Raw genomic sequence first — 17,844 nt, forward strand, 5'->3', positions numbered from 1 at the left:
TCAAAATTTCATTTAAAAAATGTTCTTTCTTTCTTTCTTTCTTTCTTTCTTTCTTTCTTTCTTTCTTTCTTTCTTTCTTTCTTTCTTTCTTTCTTTCTTTCTTCTTAAATTAACATTTTAGCAGAGTCAACAATATTTGATTTGGACTGTGATTATATACAGTAGAATCACAGGTAGTGTAAATAATCCAATCATTACTAATTGTGTAAAAAATTACCCTCTATAAAAGGTGTGTAACTGCCTCCATATTACTGTTCCATGAGTGGCAAGTAGTCAGCCTGTAATCAGACCCTGTAATTTGTGGCTGATAATACACTTTCATATTGGGAGTCAGAGTCCTCAGGGCAGAATGAGAAAGAGAGAGAGACCGAGGGAGAGAGAGAGAGAGAGAGAGAGAGAACAAATTCAGTCAGAAATATGTCAATGCTGCAAACCTAAATGTATGGGGTTTTTTTTTTGTTTTTTTTTTTACAAATGGTCATTAATGTTGTATATCTACTAATTTCTACTAATAATAATTCCTTTTAATTTAAAGTCCTTAACATTTTATTTAAAGATTCCTTTAGCTACATTTCCTATGCTTTGACATTAAAGAACCATGAATTTTAGCATTAAGTGATCATCAATAATTTTAACAAAATAATTAATACTTTTAATATGTTTGCTTGAATGTTAAATAAATACAGAACATTATTGTCTATTAAGTATTGTATATTACATCTATAAATAAATGAAAACCCAGTTAATTAATATACATATTAATATTAATATTATTTCAGTATTATTATTTAAAAAAAGGTACCAAAAAGTTGTTTATATAAATTGATGTTTGCATTAATATTAACTAAATCATAAAGATATATATTAACCATGTTTATTCATGATATGTTTTTTCCTGAAATAAGGCCACAAAATGTACCTGCCTTAAATTATTAAATGTGTCTATATTGATAATCGGTTGAACTCATTGTATGTCTGTGAATTGCTTTACCCAACTACTCAATATCTTCATTAACCACCAGTAAAAAAAAAATTATTAGCTCTAGTTCAGTACTACTCCCCCTTCACACACACACAGACATACACACTTGCTTCCAAATTGGTTGTGGTAGGGGTAACAACGGGTTTGAATAACATTTTGGGCCTCAGCTCCATGTTTTATCTGTCCAAGTGTCATGGACAGCCTGGGGATAAAGCAAGTAGATCTTATCACAGCTTCTAAAGCAGGAGAGGAGAGGGGGAGCCATGCTGCTTCCACTGCCATGCATCACTAGTAGCAACATGTGTTTAGATTCTGGCACAGCTTTCTACAAGCTAATATAAAAAGGCCTAATGTTCCTCTTATGTGTCCTGGCTTTGTAGCCTCCTGCTAGCAGTCCTTGAAAATAACTGTATCTAATGTTGTATCAGATTGAGTTGTATTAATATTATCATTTATTTATGTTATCAATTCAAGGGCACAGGTGGCTCAGTGGTAGGTTTCTCACTTACCATGCGGAAGGCCTGGGTTCGATTTCCAGCCTGGGTTCAATGCCCAAACCCCAGCCACTGGATGCAGTGCCGGTCCCAAGCCTGGATAAAATGGTAGGGTTGAGTCAGGAAGGGCATCCGGCATAAAACCTGTGACAAGTTGTTGTGTGTACCAGTTGGTCCACTGTGGCGACCCCTCACACAGCGTCAAAAGATTAACAACCTTTGTTATCAATACTGTCTGAAGTATATTATAAGGTTTATTGGAAAAAATATTAGATGTCACAAATGATTGGGTAGATACATGGGATGGAGACAGAACACAGACCATGTTTGTCAATATTGTTATTTTTGCAATCTAAATGTACATTATTAACAACTGAAATGTTTTTACAATAACAAGTATGGTCCTATACTTGTTACTTTGTTACAATTCACATGTCTTAACGAGTTAGAGATGGCATAATACCACTAAGTCTTGTTAGATACAGATATTGCAAAACTTGTTTATCAGCCAATATTAATACTCTTTATTTATTTATTTATTTATTTATTTATTTATTTATTTATTTATTATTTACCAATTAAACTTTAAATGCCATTTTTTTAGCATTGTTAGCAGACCAGATGATCATACAGCAAATTTGCCAATTGGATGTTGTATGTTAGAATAAGGTGTATAGGGTGATATGAAGAGAGTTCCTAACTGATTAATTAGATGCTGAACAGCTCTGTATTCTTTTGAAGTTTATTGATTATTGTTAAAGGTCTAGGTATAAGAATTGCTTTTGAGTATCTCTCTCTCTCTCTCTCTCTCTCTCTCTCTCTCTCTCTCACACACACACACACACACACACAATCTTCTCTAGAGGAAAGACAAAAGAGTGAACATTCTTTATGTCCTATTGGATGGTGAATTGGAATGTTTCACGTGTCAGTAGAGTGGTGTTTCCTATAGATTTATTAGCCTTTTTGGTCCCTCCCCCAATGGGCCTCTCTCTCCAACCCTTTCTTCTCCCTCTTTTTGTTTGCTATCCACAAGAGTTTTTTTCAGCATGATCAGTGTTTGTAATTAGTTCTGAGTGCAGAGTTTTAAGCACATTGAGCTGGGTATTCATAGGAGCTAGTGTTCTCACAGCAGCTTGAAAGTTGAACGGTTTTAGCTGAAAGGGGCAAGACTTTGTTGCTTGCAAAATGACAAAAATATTACCAGCCATTTACACCCTAAGGATTATCCCACATTCTTTCTGGTTTACATTAAGTTGGTAATAACTTTACTATTGGTGGAAATTTAGCATTTTGGGCCAGTGCCACAGCAATGTGATATGATTTTTTTTTCAAGGCATTTATCTTCTGTAATTGTTATTTATCAGTATTATTTTAATTTGCCTTGTAGACTACTCCACAATTATTTAGACTTGTTATCAATTGAATAAATACAATAAATGCCTCTGCAGGTCTTGGTATGTCGGCCTGGGAAATTGGTGCACGCATTTAGTGCTAGGGCATCAGGAGCATTCCCTTATTATGCCATCATAGAAGTTCTAGTGCAGTCTAGCAGCATGGCAAAAAGGTTGTTTTCAGGTTGTTTTCATTTTAAGCAGGGAAGGCCAGGAACATGCTTCACTAGTCACACTTCTCCAGATCTGCCTTGATCAATGGCAGTTGACTGAATGCTTTGTGTCCTTTAAGTATCTAATGTGATTATGTCACATATTTCCAGCTGATTCCCACTGCTATCTGCTCTTTGTGTGGGATCTGCCACTCAAAGCACACTCTTATTCTTGCTACATGTTTCTCTCAAGAAATTCTGGTTCCTAGCCAACCAAAGACAAATTAATGGGTTTGTGTGTGTGTGTGTGTGTGTCAGCTTATATATATATATATATATATATATATATATATATATATATATATATATATATATATATATATATTAGTGTATATATATAAATGTGTATCAAATTCATCCCTAAAATAGGCACAGTAATGATCAGCAATTGTGTATTAAAACATTTTTTTCTTTAGTATATTACATTTTATTACAGAAATAAAATAGACAATTTAAGCACAATTTTTAAACTAACAATCAAAAACCAACAAATTTACAATTGTCATACAGTTCATATCATTACATTCTACATGCTTAGATTCATGAATAGAGAATTGTTAAATGAAATTGCAAAAAAAAAGTTCTTTTCTTTTCTTTTCTTTTCTTTTCTTTTCTTTTCTTTTCTTTTCTTTTCTTTTCTTTTCTTTTCTTTTCTTTTCTTTTCTTTTCTTTTCTTTTCTTTTCTTTTCTTTTCTTTTCATGAAACATATATTCTCTCAAAAATATATGTGCCAAAAATAGCTCACACAGACTTTTTTTTTTAAATAAATGCAGTTCTCTCTATTATTTTCATTTGCTCTCAGTCCTCAGGCAATAACTGTAGTTGTTTCTTTAAATATCATGATTTTCTTTTATTTATTTAAAAAATAAATGCAGAAAGAAAGAAAGAAAGAAAGAAAGAAAGAAAGAAAGAAAGAAAGAAAGAAAGAAAAAGAAAGAACTTCAACAAACACCATTAGAGCTACAATTGGAATCATGAGTTGTCAGATATTACCACATTTTTCAATCAGCACATTTCTAGGGAAGAAAGGAAATCTGCATACATGGAAAGTGCTTGAAAATGTCCCCGGATGTTTGAGCTCAAATTATTGCATGTTTTATTCATTTTATCAATTAAATTTACTTGTGTGCCAATAAGCACTGTAGCTTATTTAACTTGCATACCAGAATGAATACAGGCAAAAATAACAATAAATGGGAACCTATAGGTGTCATATACTGCAATAAAAAAAGGTAATATATCAGAAAACAACAAATGTATAAAAAATACTGTAACCAATATATTTATTTATTTATCTATCTATTATCTATATATTTTATTCATTTATTTTTTTCAGGTAAAAGGCCCACCAATGAAGCTGTCGTGTTAATATTTTACTCTTTCCTTTGATATTTGACTCTATTTAGTGTTTTTTGAAATCAACTCTCATACTATTTTACTCCTTTCAGAGCTACAAGAAAATTACTCTGCTACTTATTAACTCTGTTCAGAGGAACTTCAAATTTGCTCTACCACAATTTACTTCCCCTCCAGAGTTGTTTATCCTCAATTATGAGTGAACTACAAAGAATAACTAACTCTATCCAGAGTTATTCTTCTGAATTACCCCATTCATGACTTACCCCTAAAATGAACTTGTTTTTCAGTCTGAAAAAAGAACCAACAACATTCTGTATACTCATGTCTCACAATTTTATTTTTCAAGCTCCTCTTCAAACATTACACTTAATTCACTTGTCACTGTGAATATGTCGTCGTGTTGTCATCGAAGGAGATGAAGAATTACATGAAACTATATGGTACAATAAACAAATCAGAATCACAACCATAAGACATCAGAATGTCAAACAACTTGTGGTGCAAAATATTCCTAATCTTCAAAACATAAGGTGCATCTATAGCATGTGCAACTTTGTAAGCATGGATATGTTCATCTAAACAGAATGTTTTCAGTGCAGTTATTATTAAAAGGATGTGCTCATCTTTAATAACAATATTCTGGATTACATGAAATACAGGCATGTCATTTTGAACTTGAACACAAACTGCCAACCCTCTCAAGACAGAGGAGATGATAGTGGATTTCAGGAAGGACCCAACCCCTCTTCCCCCTGTCATCCTTTATGACTCTCCGGTGACATCTGTTAAGTCCTTCTGCTTCCTGGGCACCACCATCAACCAGGAGCTCAAGTGGGAGCAGAACATCAGCTCCTAACTTATGTATTCCTCGTTTTGATCCAAGGGCATTCAAATTCATCAAAAAAAAGCTGGATTTGAACTGCATGTCTTTGTTTTGAGAAGAGTGCATGATTGTTAAAGAATTCTCCATCATGTATATCATAAAGACAATTTGGTCTTTGTTGTGAATCTCTTGCCATCATATCTGTAATGTTAGGGTGCTTATAAATGGACTGAAATGTCTCAAGAATTGGTATATATACAAATTTATCCTTAACAATGGTTTGGGCAAACGTTCCAGTTGTTCTGTTAAGCTGTGTCACAAATTTTGTTCCAAGAACATATTCAACAGGATCTATTTTTCCCCATTTCTCTGAAAAGTACTGCATTCTCTTGCTCTCAGTGTTTAACACCGCAAAAGGATTTTGCATTTTTTCAAAACACTGATCAATTTGAGACTCAACAACACTTTTCATGGGCTCCTATAAAGATGTTAGACAGCTAAGGCTGTTTTTCACAGATTCTTGAGTTTCACAATGAAGGTCTCCAATCACTTCTTCTAGAGCACCAACAACATAGTTAATAGTTGTCTCTGCGACACCAGAAACTTTAAGTTCAGCTACCACTGTTGCACAACTGTTCACTATATTTGTTTTTAGGAGTGCAGACTCACAAGGTGAATTTTGGTTTGGTAAAACACCTACATCATCTAATGAAATGGAGTTGGCGGTGGATGAGCTTTCACCACTATCGAGGCGCGAATAGTCAATTACACAACATATGCTGAGATGCTTTCGTAATCCGGAAAAACTATAGTAAACATGTGAACAACCTCTTTGAGCACATTTTATCTTGAGACTCCTTCCTGGACAAAGGCCATGAACTAACTTAAAGTGCCTTATAAGGGCATTGGCATTAGCATGCCCCTTTTTACAAATGAAACAAATCATCTGTTCACTGGAGAATTCTAGCTCTTAACTCAGCCACTCTGGGATTCACCTTGGTGGTTTCAACATCTATATCATAGACAGTGGTTTGCAGAAAGCTATACACATTGGTCAATTCCTAACAGTATGAGGTGCCAAAGACAAAGTGAGCTTTGAAAAGTTCATCAACACAGGCTAGTGAATTAGAAGCCTTACAGGGTAGAGCATGTTCTTCAATTACAATAAACCAAGAATGGATCCTACTTCTCTTCGGCCCAACAGCAAGTAGATACGGCTGGAGACTCTCTCCAGTGCTATCCAAGTGGCCTTGGATACTGGTACTGGTCTGTGAAAGAATGAAAACACATTAGTGCCAATATGACTTAACAGTTAAAGTCAATATACAGCATGGATAAAGATACAGTGATGTCTTCCACCAAAGTTTCTGTATTACATACTTCCATGAGATTCCAACAGATTGTCACTAGGTATGTGCTAAGTAGAAAAGAATAGCACAAGAGCAACAATTTGGAGGACAAGTGATTTTTAAGAGAAATAAGCAAGTCTCAGAAATAAGCAAGTTCAAGTTCACACAGTGACAGAATATTATGAAATAGTTTCATCTGATCTGCTTAATCAGTAGCTTCACCTTGATGAATTTCATAAGACGATCACATGCTTGTCTAGCTGAGATCTTTCCCAGTCTTTTACGGCCTTGACTTGAGGGTGGCAAAAGGTGAACCATCATCAGAATGGAAGACATGTCGCTGTCCCAACCTAGAGACACCAAAAACAAAATAAACACATTTTTTGGTTTTTAGGTAGAAGGGGTTGAGCATACCCTTCTACTCACTTTAACTTGACTTAGCTTCATTCGAAGATGTGCTGGTATAAATACATTAACCACTCTAGTACTTTAGTTAATACTGCACACAGATTCAGCATTAAAGGGATAGTTCAACCAAAATTTGAAACTAGCCTATGATTTACTCACCCTCAAGGCATCCTTGGTGTATATGACTTTCTTCTTTCAGAAGAATCCAATCAGAGTTATATATTAAAAAACATCCTGGCTGTCAGAGGATTTTGATATAAGCCAAGAGGAGACCGGTTTCCCATTGCTAAAGTACGGAAATTTAACTTTCCTTGCTCCTGTAAAAACAAACATTGGTTCTTGCGAGACTAGCATAGTCTTACCTGTGCATGCGCAATGCATATGTCCTACATCATCTGCCCAGAACGGCATCCGCATACAATAGTTGGCAGAAGTGAGGGAAAAGTGTTTATAACGTTTTAAATATGAATATTTTTCTTACAAAAATGCATTGATTCGCTACAGGAGGTCTGTATTCACCCCTGGAGCCGTGTGAGGCACTTTTTTTATTTTGGATGGATTCACTTTATTGGACTTCTTTTGGACTGTTGAAACAAACACCTGCTGACTGCCATTATAAATCTTCGAAGAGTCAGGACGTTTTTTAACTCCGATTGGATGCTTCAGATAGAAGAAAGTCATATACACCTAGGATGCCTTGAGGGTAAGTAACTCATCGGCTAATTTTCATTTCTGGTTGAATTAACCCTTTAAGAACACATTCATGGCCTAGTTTTGACAACTACAGATGTGTGCATGAATTTATGTAAAACAGATATTGATATATACTGATGTCATACAGTTAAACGTACCTACAATATATCAACCATGCTTTTGTTATTCAGACTCCCAAATGAAAACAATTTCAAATATGCAACTCCTGTACTAGGCCCTGTGTTGCATATAAAATCATGCATGTCTAATGGGTAAAGTTGTGACCACAATTGAAACTCTGTAGATCTGAATAAAGCTACACTTGAATGCATAACTTCCTCTTAAATAATTTAAGATTTAATTTTATACTACAATATAGTTACCTTCTTCAACTTCAGTGGCTTCAGCATTTTGGATGAGGTCTTGGAGTTCACTAGTCTGTGTAAGGCCACGGCTCTGTTCAATTACCTTTGGTTTTATGTTGGTAGACCACTTCTCCAGCAACTTTGCAGAGGTCGCATCACCAAATAGAAGTGCAAAATCTTGATCAATCTGCCAAAGATATATAAAGTAGGTACTACAGTAGGAACTGACTTTGTTAACCTAACGAGTCTGTGTTACTGCAGGACCACAGCAGCATGTTTTCATGTTTTAAGAATATAAGTCTCACATACCAAGCCTGGTATATCCAGGAATCGCTGGAAAATTGCTAGAATATCAGTTGACTCTTTAGGGTCATGCAGCAGCTTCTGACGATAGGCCAGTGTTAACTTCATCTTTTCCTTTCCACTGCCTCATCAGCTGAATGCTTCATCATGGCAATTGCTATCTGACACTGATGGTCATCAGTCAAAAAGCTGTCTTCTTTGTAGGGATGTCTGTCAGCAGTTGGCCCACCTGAAAGTGTTTAAGACAATATAAAAACCACATTTGTAGTTCCATTTCTTTCCAAAGCATTTATACCAAAATTAGATGCATGACAGGAAATAACATGTAAAACATGCCCATATCCCAGAGTGACATTTAAATTTGCCCAACATTGTTGATTATGCAAAACATTTGCATTTAAAAAGAACAGTGATTATATTTTGTAGAGATACTATGTAACAGGAGACTTCATTCACAATATGACTTAATGACAGACCAATTTGGAACAAAAAAATACTTCAAAGACAAATGTTAAAAGACACAAATGTTAAGATGAGTTTAAAAAGCAAGTTGTATATTCATTTGAAAATAAGAAAAAGTTAATCAAACCTAATAAATATTAGCCAAGCTAATAAAAGCATTGACTTAACATCAAATCTTGCACCTGTTTGTGGTTGCCGTGGGTGCTTCATCCGTCCCTCTGATGCTTCTTTCTGCAGAGTTTTAATTCTCCATGCCAAATATCCACTTCCATCTTCTCCATTGTAATAATGCTCCTATGACCAGAACAATACACAGACACAGACAATACACAGACAATACACAGACAATACACTGACCTTCTCGCCTTCATGGCTGCTGTATATCTTCGATCATCTGGAGGAGGGAATGATGCAATATTGGGCAAAGATGATAAATTAACAACTGACAAGTGTATATAGTTCCAAATATCTTTAATTTTTAAGTCATTCTAAATAGATGTAATTCAGAGGCAAGATTGGTGATCCTTACTTGGGCAAGACGACGTTTCTCAACTTGATTTTTTTTCAGGAGGACTTCTAATCAACATTGCTGTGTTATCAGACTCTGACGTGCCCTCAGTATCTCCTAATGAGCTTGAGCTTAAAGTATCTTAAATATGAACCATATCAATATTAAGAATTATTCCAATAGCCATATTAGCCTATACAAATCAGTGAATTGGTGAATATTGCTGAGAATAAATACAAAATTTGATAAGAATGTCAAACAATTTACCATCAAAGTTTTTGCCTGGTATGAAAATTTCTAGGACACCAAGATCTGGTGATATTCGAATGCTTCCTCATCAACTTCTGTCTTCGAGTCATCAAAGACTTTAACATCCATTGTAGGAAGATCAAATTTTACTAAAGGGAGCTAAAGGGAGACAATCAATGGCAAATTGACAAAAGCCAGCAATGCCAATGGAACTACAACAGTTATTTTTCAACCCCATAATATACAATCATACACTTAATATATTACTATTAAAATAATTTTTAAGGGAAAAGTATTAATGATATTAACAATGTTAAAGTTTATCTCTTACCACATTCCAAAAATGATTGAAATGTAAAAGTTTCTTCGGACTCTTCACTCTGACAACATTGTTGGTTTGCATCCTGAAGGAACCAAAAAGACAAAGTTAAACCTAAGGCGATAACACTCTAAGTCAGATTAAGAAAGGAACATTCATTAGTGCACTACACAACATGAACAACATGACTTTGTTCATGTTGTTCTTTGACATGACTTTGTTCATAAATGTGTTTTTAATATGTGATAACTGTCCAATAGTTCTGTTAAGGCAGGGTGCTCAATAGCTCTATTCGGACGGTATTTGTTTTTCATGTGAAATAATCTGCGTGGCACCTCAGTGATGAATCTCATGCATTCAGATGGTGATTTATTTACAGAGGAGGAGTAAGTTCTATGATCCTACAACCAGGGAACACACTGCTCATGTGTAATAATCTAATAGGCTATTCATGGAATAATACATATAAATTCATATTTAATTTAATAAGTAAGATTTAATTTAATAGGAAATCAATACCCTATTTATTATGTTATTATTTACATCTGTTAAAAACTAGGAAGACTATTGAAATGATTTTCTTTTTAACTCAAAATGATGGATGTTATTTTTAAAATATCATAATTAATGGAAATAAGTTAAATAAGTAATAAGTAATGCTCTTATTTACATGAGGTAAACAAAGTTGCTTGTTTTATATTTTAATGTATATAACCTAATTGCATTGCTTGAACAGCCCATTTCAAATGTTTACCTGTTTATTTACCTGTTTCTCCTTTCACTGAGGTGGAGCGGTGATGAAATATTGTACTTATAAATACTTCCCAGCATTTCAGTAATAAAAGAGTGCATATTACAAATGCATGTATATACAGTGAAGCAACAGTTATCGTAGGGTGTTCAGCAGTGGTCAAAAAGGATTCAAACAGTAAATTTTGATTTAAAACACCGTCATTCTTGATTCAGATGGCAAAAAAATTGCTGAATAGCCCCTGTAAATACTGAAAATAGCTTACGTTCCTATGTTCCTATGTCTGAAAAGGGATAATACACAAACAAAATGGCCTCCAGCAATCCAATTACGGCTAACGTTAACTCTATATCGAGTCCACCACCAAGTACATGCGGTGCACAACTCAAGCCGCTCGTCACAAAAGTTTAGTGGACAAACATTTAAAAGGCTGATAGCTTATTGACTGATGTCAGTTAACATTCGTAATTTATATGTTAGCTATTTGCTTTAAAACTTAGTCTAACTTAGTTCTAACCTGGCCTAACTTAGTTCTCAAGTTAACATTAGAAAGGGATCTCTGTAATATGCAAAAAAATGTAGCAAAATGATCTAAGCCAAAAACAGAGGTGAATATTATGAGAATGAATAGTAAGACTTTTAAAATTTGCTTACTCTACCATCCAGCAGAAGCACACGCTCTCGTCTAAACCCACAGCAGCAGCAGTCGATGGCCGTGACTAACATTAATGGCGGATAAACGAAACTTTGGGATTAGGGGAGGAGTCACAGTTACTCTTTAATTTTTCTACCACTCTACTAACACATTTTACTCTGTATACTCAAAATAGAGCAAAAACAACTATTTTTGAGGAAAAAAAATTAACTCTAGAAAAACTACTCCGCCGTTTTTCCTGTGTAGCCTTATCAAGGCTGGTTGCTTATTGTGAGTCCTCTTACACATCTATTCTCTAGAACTTTAGGGGCCATTGTACACTGAATGTACCAGTGACATGTAAAACATTCAGAAATAAGAAGATAAATATATGTGTATTCGTTTAAAAGATAATTCTGCTGCTTACAATTTGATGCATCAGTTGGTTAGACTAGACATTTTTTGTGTAAAATGGCTGCCCAGGTTTTTACTGTAAGTCCTGAAGACAAGTCTTGTTTATGAAACGTTTTCTAAATTTAAATGAGTATTACATCACTCATATTTTTAAAAGTTTATTATATATTGGCTGTAAATTTTTATTGAAATGGCTGTATTGAAGACTGCAGTGGTGGGCCGTCAGAGCCAGCAAGGTCTTCTCTGCTGGCCTAAACAGCAGTGATGTATTTTAATATATTTAATATATTTTTCCATGAATGTGTATTAAATTATTCCCAATAGTCTATTCTCTACATTTCATAGCTTTTCTCTTGGTTGTGCTGCTTCCAGTAGTGTATATTTATGATAAGAATATTTATCCAATCATATTTCAGCCAGTGGCTGACATCATGTGTTGCCAGGGTGAAAGAAATCTGCCTTAAGGCCTTCAGAATCAATAGTGCTGGCGCCTGTTGCTTAAAATATATGGCAATGAAATAATTGCATTAACCAATCAGATTTCGAGTTGGCGTCACTGGGGCCATCTAGCAGGCGTACAATTACGTCAGCAATTTCCCATCCTTTGATCGGATAATTGGAGTAGTCAGAGGCAGTGAACCGCACAAACTAAATAAAATATATATTTTTTAACTCACAATGGCTAACAAAGGAGAAGAAATCTATTTGGTCGCAGACATCCTTACAAATGCATTTTCAAGGCGGACTGTAATAAAATTGACTATGCCTTGTGAGGTGTGAAATATTGTAGCCTAATTTCTTTTTTACTTTGCTATTTAACGGTTGATTAGTATCTATTGCCGTGGCGTCATAATGATGGTATAGAGGTGAATTAATTCAGGAAGGACACCAGTGAAGGCCTAGGTGTGAAATGCACGGTCCGCCACTGGAAGACTGTAGATTTGTCATATTATTTATATTACATTAGATATATTGGATATTGTCTTTAAAAAATATGAATTAAACCAACCATATTTATATGATTGTACAGTATGCTTAGTCAACAACACATCCTTGTGTTATACCTGTGACAGTATACACATACAGTACAGGCTAATTATTATGCCATAGTATGTGACACAGACCTGTCAATACCTTCAGTCAATACCTTTGAGTGCTTTTTAATAGTATGCACATCTACTTATATATCCATTCTACTGATATAAAATATAAATATCTAAACACAACCTTTTCATAAACGGTGATGTACTGAGTGACTGTTGCAGTGGTGAGGCTCTTTAAAATAGAGAATGTCTGGAATGGGTTAAGATTAGGGCTTGTTGAAATGAAAATGGTTGTTGTCATTGTACGGATCTGCAGAAACAGGAGACAGCTTAACTACAACAATGAACATATTATTAATCCCAAAATAAGCAGGGAAATTCCCAAAACAAGCACGCTACTTTGCACACTCTCACTGTCCACAGTGGCAGGTTGGTGCCTTTTCAGCACCTGGATGGCAGCTGTGGAGAGAAGCATTTCTGATCTCTTTGTGGGCAAAGAGCCCCTTTTTGGCCCCTCTTTAGCCATCCACTGAAAGGAGCATGGTCTGTTAAAAGGGGAAATCACGAACCTGCCAGGTAGTAGTGAAGCTCCTTGATAGCCCATTTGATTACAAGGGCTCCTCGCTCCATGGTGGCATATTTTTCATTAATCTCATGTTTAAATGCAAAACACAGCCTGCAGTCATTCAAAAGCTAGAATGGTTAAAAGCTCCATAGGCGTCATGCCAAGTCGGTGTGTTCAGGAGCCTTAAAGATTGCAATCCCCATTAAGCTTTTATTTCATTGACATTGTTTTTAAAAACATTGCAAAGCAAATGTCATAATTTAGTATTGCTTAACTGGTCTACAAACCCTTTGAATAGCACTTATATGATTTGCAAAGACTGGAATTTGCACTCCAAATCTGTGCCATATTAAAGCAAATGAATTCAGTTGTAAACAGTGATGATCTAGTGATCCTTGGAACTGTTCCAGGGCACGTGTCGTTGACTATGATTAGACTGTATCCCAACTCAATACGCTTACCTAAACATGAACAGATTTTTAACAAATTTGAGCAGTGCTTGTAGAGCAGTATTTATATTTAACAACTATTTAATGATACTTATACATGTAGAATACACAGTTGTGCTCAAATGTTTGCATACTTTAGGAAAATTTGCAAGATGTGTACCATTTAAAAAAAACATGAGTGAGAAGGCAATACAAATTTATTTTATTTCTTATAGGACATATATATCAAGTTCATATGTAAGGCATAACAGAATGGCACAATCATCAAACAAAACATGACAATAAAGAAAATTCAAAAGTTTGCATACCTTTAGTTTTTATTATTATATATTGCCCCCTTTAGCATCAATGATGGCATGCAGTCTTTTGTAATAACTGTGCATGAGGTCCTTGATTCTCTCAGGTGGTATAGCTGCTCCTGTAAATTTGTTAGTTATCTCACACAAACTGCATGTTTGAGATCTCCCCTAAGTGGCTCAATCACATTGAGGTCAGGAGACTGTGATGACCACTCCAGAACCTTCACCTTTTTTTCTGTAGCCATTGGAGGGTCAATTTGGCCTTGTGCTTTGGATCATTGTCATGCTGAAACATCCAAGAGCATCCCATGCACAGCTTTTGTGCTGTAGAATGCAAATTGTCTGCCAGTATTTTCTGATAACATGCTGCATTCATCTTGCCATCAATTTCTCCCTGTACCACTGGAGGTCACACAGCCCCAAAACATAAGAGATCCACCACCATGCTTTACATTTGTGATGGTGTACTTTTCACCATAGGCCTTGTTGACACCTTTCTGAACATAGAGTTTATGGTTGTGACTATAAAGGTCAATTTTGGTCTCTTTTGGTATCACTCCAAATCAATTTTTGTGGCATGGGTGCAGGAACAGCTTTCTCCTAGCAACTTGATCATGCAGGTCATTTGTGTTCAAGTACCTCCTTATTGTGCACCTTGAAACAATACCACTTTTTTTGCAAAAAAGCCTGTATTTCTCTCAAAGTTGTTTGTAGGTTTTTCTTTGTGTCCCAAACAATCTTTCTGGCAGTAGTGGGTGAAATCTTTCTTGGTCTACCTTGCCATGGCAACAGGACCTCTTATTTTCCACCTTTTTATTAGTTTGAACAGTACTGAGTGGCATTTTCAAGTGTTGAGATCTTTTTATATCCTTTTCCTACTTTATAAAGTTCAACTACCTTATTACACAGGTCCATTGGCAGTTCTTTTGTCTTCCCCATGGTACAGTATCTAGCCAAGTCAGTGCATCACCTCATGAACTGAGAAACTCACTGACTATTTATGCACAGACACTAATTACAATTACAATGAGTCACAGGTGTGCAAACTTCACTTTAATAGCTATTTAAACCTCTGTGTGTCAAGCTGTGTGTTTATAATGTGGCCATTCAAAGATATGCAAACTTTTGATCAGATTTATTTGGGTGATTTCAGTTATCATTAGGTTTTAAAAAGGAGTCAAACAACTGTGTGATAATTAATGACATCATATGACCACTATCAAATAAGATTTTTTTGTGTTATCAATCATATTTTCCAAATAAATGGCAATGTTTGACAATTTCTTTCAGGGTATGCAAGCTTTTGAGCACAACTGTACATTTATATTACTGTTTATAATAAAACATTTAAAAGTTCAGTATTTCAGTTAAAAATAAGTTGCAAATTACAAATTCTCCTGTAAAATATGTTTCATTACATTCAGTAATCAGCAAGTTTGTGCATGCCTTCTGGGGATTTGTAAAATTTAGAAAAACTTGTGTAAGGTCTCTACAGGACATGTCCTTTTGTGTGACATTGAGTCAGTCAAGGACACTGGTGCAATATATCTCCAAGCACCTGTCTAAACTAAAGTCATCAATACATGGATTTCCTTTTTTAATATCTTCAACCTCTGTTGAATTTAGAAATGTTGAACTTGTTATATCAACAATTCAAGATATTACAATATTGTTTGTACATATCTGTTCTCCAAGATAACTGATTGCAAAAGACCTTTTTAGAGTTAAGTGTGAATAACCACCCCCAACCCCCTCTTCTAAGCTCCTCTCAGGAATGTAAATGCCTTGGGCTTTAGACAGCCTCTGATTTATTTCACACATCTAGCCTTACACCCATCTGCATTTGCCCCTCTGTGTATGCCTATTGCTAATTCCTGTGTTACTCCTATTCACCCCTTGACTCTATCCCATTTCCCAGACAAGGATATCCACTCACCTGTCCTCAGAGCTATCACAAAGAAAAACGCAATAGCTCACCAACTGCCTAGGGTCAGGTAGGGCAATGCAACAGCCAGGACTGCCTGCCTCCAAAGCAAAGCAGCTTTAGGCAGCTATCATGAGGTGGTAAGAAATGCTGTTTTGTTTATATCTGCCATTGCTGAGTGCTTTAAAACATGTGAGTCAGTATGCAGACTTGCTTTGTCAATAATGATTATGCTCTTTTGAGAGCATGGGGAGGCTTCTAGTAGGGAATGTGGTTTGTTTGGGTTTTTGTGTTCACAAATAGAGTGCATGGCTATGAGAAGGCTAATTAGTCCTACTGCAGTGTTTATGCACTCTATTATGTTTATGTAGTGTCTATGCACTTTATTAAGACTGGCACAACTAACAGCAAAACCATAGCCAGGAAACTGCTGGCTAGCCTCAGAAACAGCCCACTAGAAAGTTTCAAATGAATCACTTATTATTCAGCAGAATCCTCACTGTTACATGATTGGATGTAGCAAATTAATGATGTTATAACTGCTCTCACTTATAGACACAAATATACAGTACATTTGGCACACAATCAACAAACAATCACACCCTACTACTGATTTCCCATTTCCCAATCTAAGTTTGCACGTTAGTGTAAGGTCAGGAATGATCCATCTTGCAGAGTCTGGACTGAGGCCTGACATTCAGAAAGACATTTGTGCTGCTGCTATTGTATTTGAGTCTCTTTGTCTTTTCTATGACACCAGTAAATGTATCTATATCAGCATACCATACACTTTCAAATTTCCAAGATTAGATTTTAAGACTTCATAAACCTTTTGTGGGTTGTGCTGTAGAATGTTATTGTGGAAGGCATATCACTGGACTCTTTAGTGGTGATGTGTATGTTTTATAGCTTGTGAACTGCTATATTTTTTTTTATTTTTTCACATATGACCTCTAGTTCTCACATGCTCAAAAATATCACTCTAGAAATACTGGGGTTTCACTGCTTTTTTTTACACATTGTTTTTTCACTGAAAAATAAACATAGACTTTTAGGTCAAGATCACAGCTGGCTCATGAGGCAGAATAGAAGAACAGTATGAAAGAAATGAGGCCAGGTCCTTGAACTGTTTTGACGTTTATTTTCCAAATGGCCCATGCACATTTGCGGTGGTCACTGGTAGGTAAACAATTATTAATGGTTACCTGCATGATGAGCAGATAAGTGGGTCACAGTAATGATTAAGCTACAGCTAAATGGAGTTACAGGACAAGGCCAAATAAATGCATGCAGAGTGAAGCATTCATGGTGCCAGTGAAATAGAGAGCAATCATTTTAGAGCAGAAGGTTTTGACCTGAGATGTGTGAAAGCAGCAGTTTTATAGGTTTACCATATCAGCTTGCTTGTGCTCAAACACAGAGAAGAAGTGTAGTAACCTACACCTGTCAACAGTTATCACTACACCCATACAGGTACTGTATAGTGAGTAGGTTGTTGACAGCTAGAGGGAGATAGAGAAAGAAAAGAGAGAGAAAATCTCTTAGGTTTAAAAGGTCATATCCAGCCCAAGGATAAAACAAACTAAGCCAAACTGCACAAGCTGCAACTTATCAGCCTGAGTGCATGCCAGAGTTCTGTTAGCAAAAGAACATATAGAATAACAAAATAATATGTTCATGTATTTTAGTGGTAATGGTGAACATATTCTGAAAATTGAGTTGAGATTATACCACCCAGTTTGTAGGCAATCAAACGTAAATTAAAGTAAATAACAATATTTACTTTCAAAGCTCTTGCTTGCAATAACTGTGTCTGCAGCTTCTTTCAGTTGTGGTTTGTTTTG

General features: G+C 35.5%; 1 protein-coding gene across 1 annotated transcript; it reads right to left on the reverse strand.

Moving 5' to 3' along the window:
• Nucleotides 1-4,694: 4,694 nt before the first annotated feature.
• On the reverse strand, nt 4,695-10,447 carry LOC131352198 (uncharacterized). The gene is made up of 8 exons (XM_058388143.1): nt 9,934-10,447; nt 9,621-9,761; nt 9,375-9,494; nt 9,028-9,239; nt 8,390-8,612; nt 8,099-8,267; nt 6,837-6,964; nt 4,695-6,533 (listed from the first exon to the last, which is right to left on the reverse strand). Exons 5-8 carry the CDS (start codon nt 8,489-8,491, stop codon nt 6,327-6,329), a joined length of 606 nt encoding a protein of 201 aa, XP_058244126.1. The 5' UTR covers nt 8,492-8,612; nt 9,028-9,239; nt 9,375-9,494; nt 9,621-9,761; nt 9,934-10,447; the 3' UTR covers nt 4,695-6,326.
• Between the last annotated feature and the right edge of the window lie 7,397 nt (nt 10,448-17,844).

This window comes from Hemibagrus wyckioides, linkage group LG04, assembly GCF_019097595.1.
Source record: "Hemibagrus wyckioides isolate EC202008001 linkage group LG04, SWU_Hwy_1.0, whole genome shotgun sequence".
NCBI lineage: Eukaryota > Metazoa > Chordata > Actinopteri > Siluriformes > Bagridae > Hemibagrus > Hemibagrus wyckioides.

What these genes read in the sequence shown, in the direction of transcription:
- LOC131352198 (XM_058388143.1), bottom strand. Translation starts at nt 8,491, where the DNA reads ATGAAGTTAACACTGGCCTATCGTCAGAAGCTGCTGCATGACCCTAAA. An exon ending in TCCTGGATATACCAGGCTTG is followed by an intron (nt 8,268 to 8,389) that starts GTATGTGAGACT and finishes TATCTTTGGCAG; the next exon opens with ATTGATCAAGATTTTGCACT. An exon ending in AGCCACTGAAGTTGAAGAAG is followed by an intron (nt 6,965 to 8,098) that starts GTAACTATATTG and finishes TGGTGTCTCTAG; the next exon opens with GTTGGGACAGCGACATGTCT.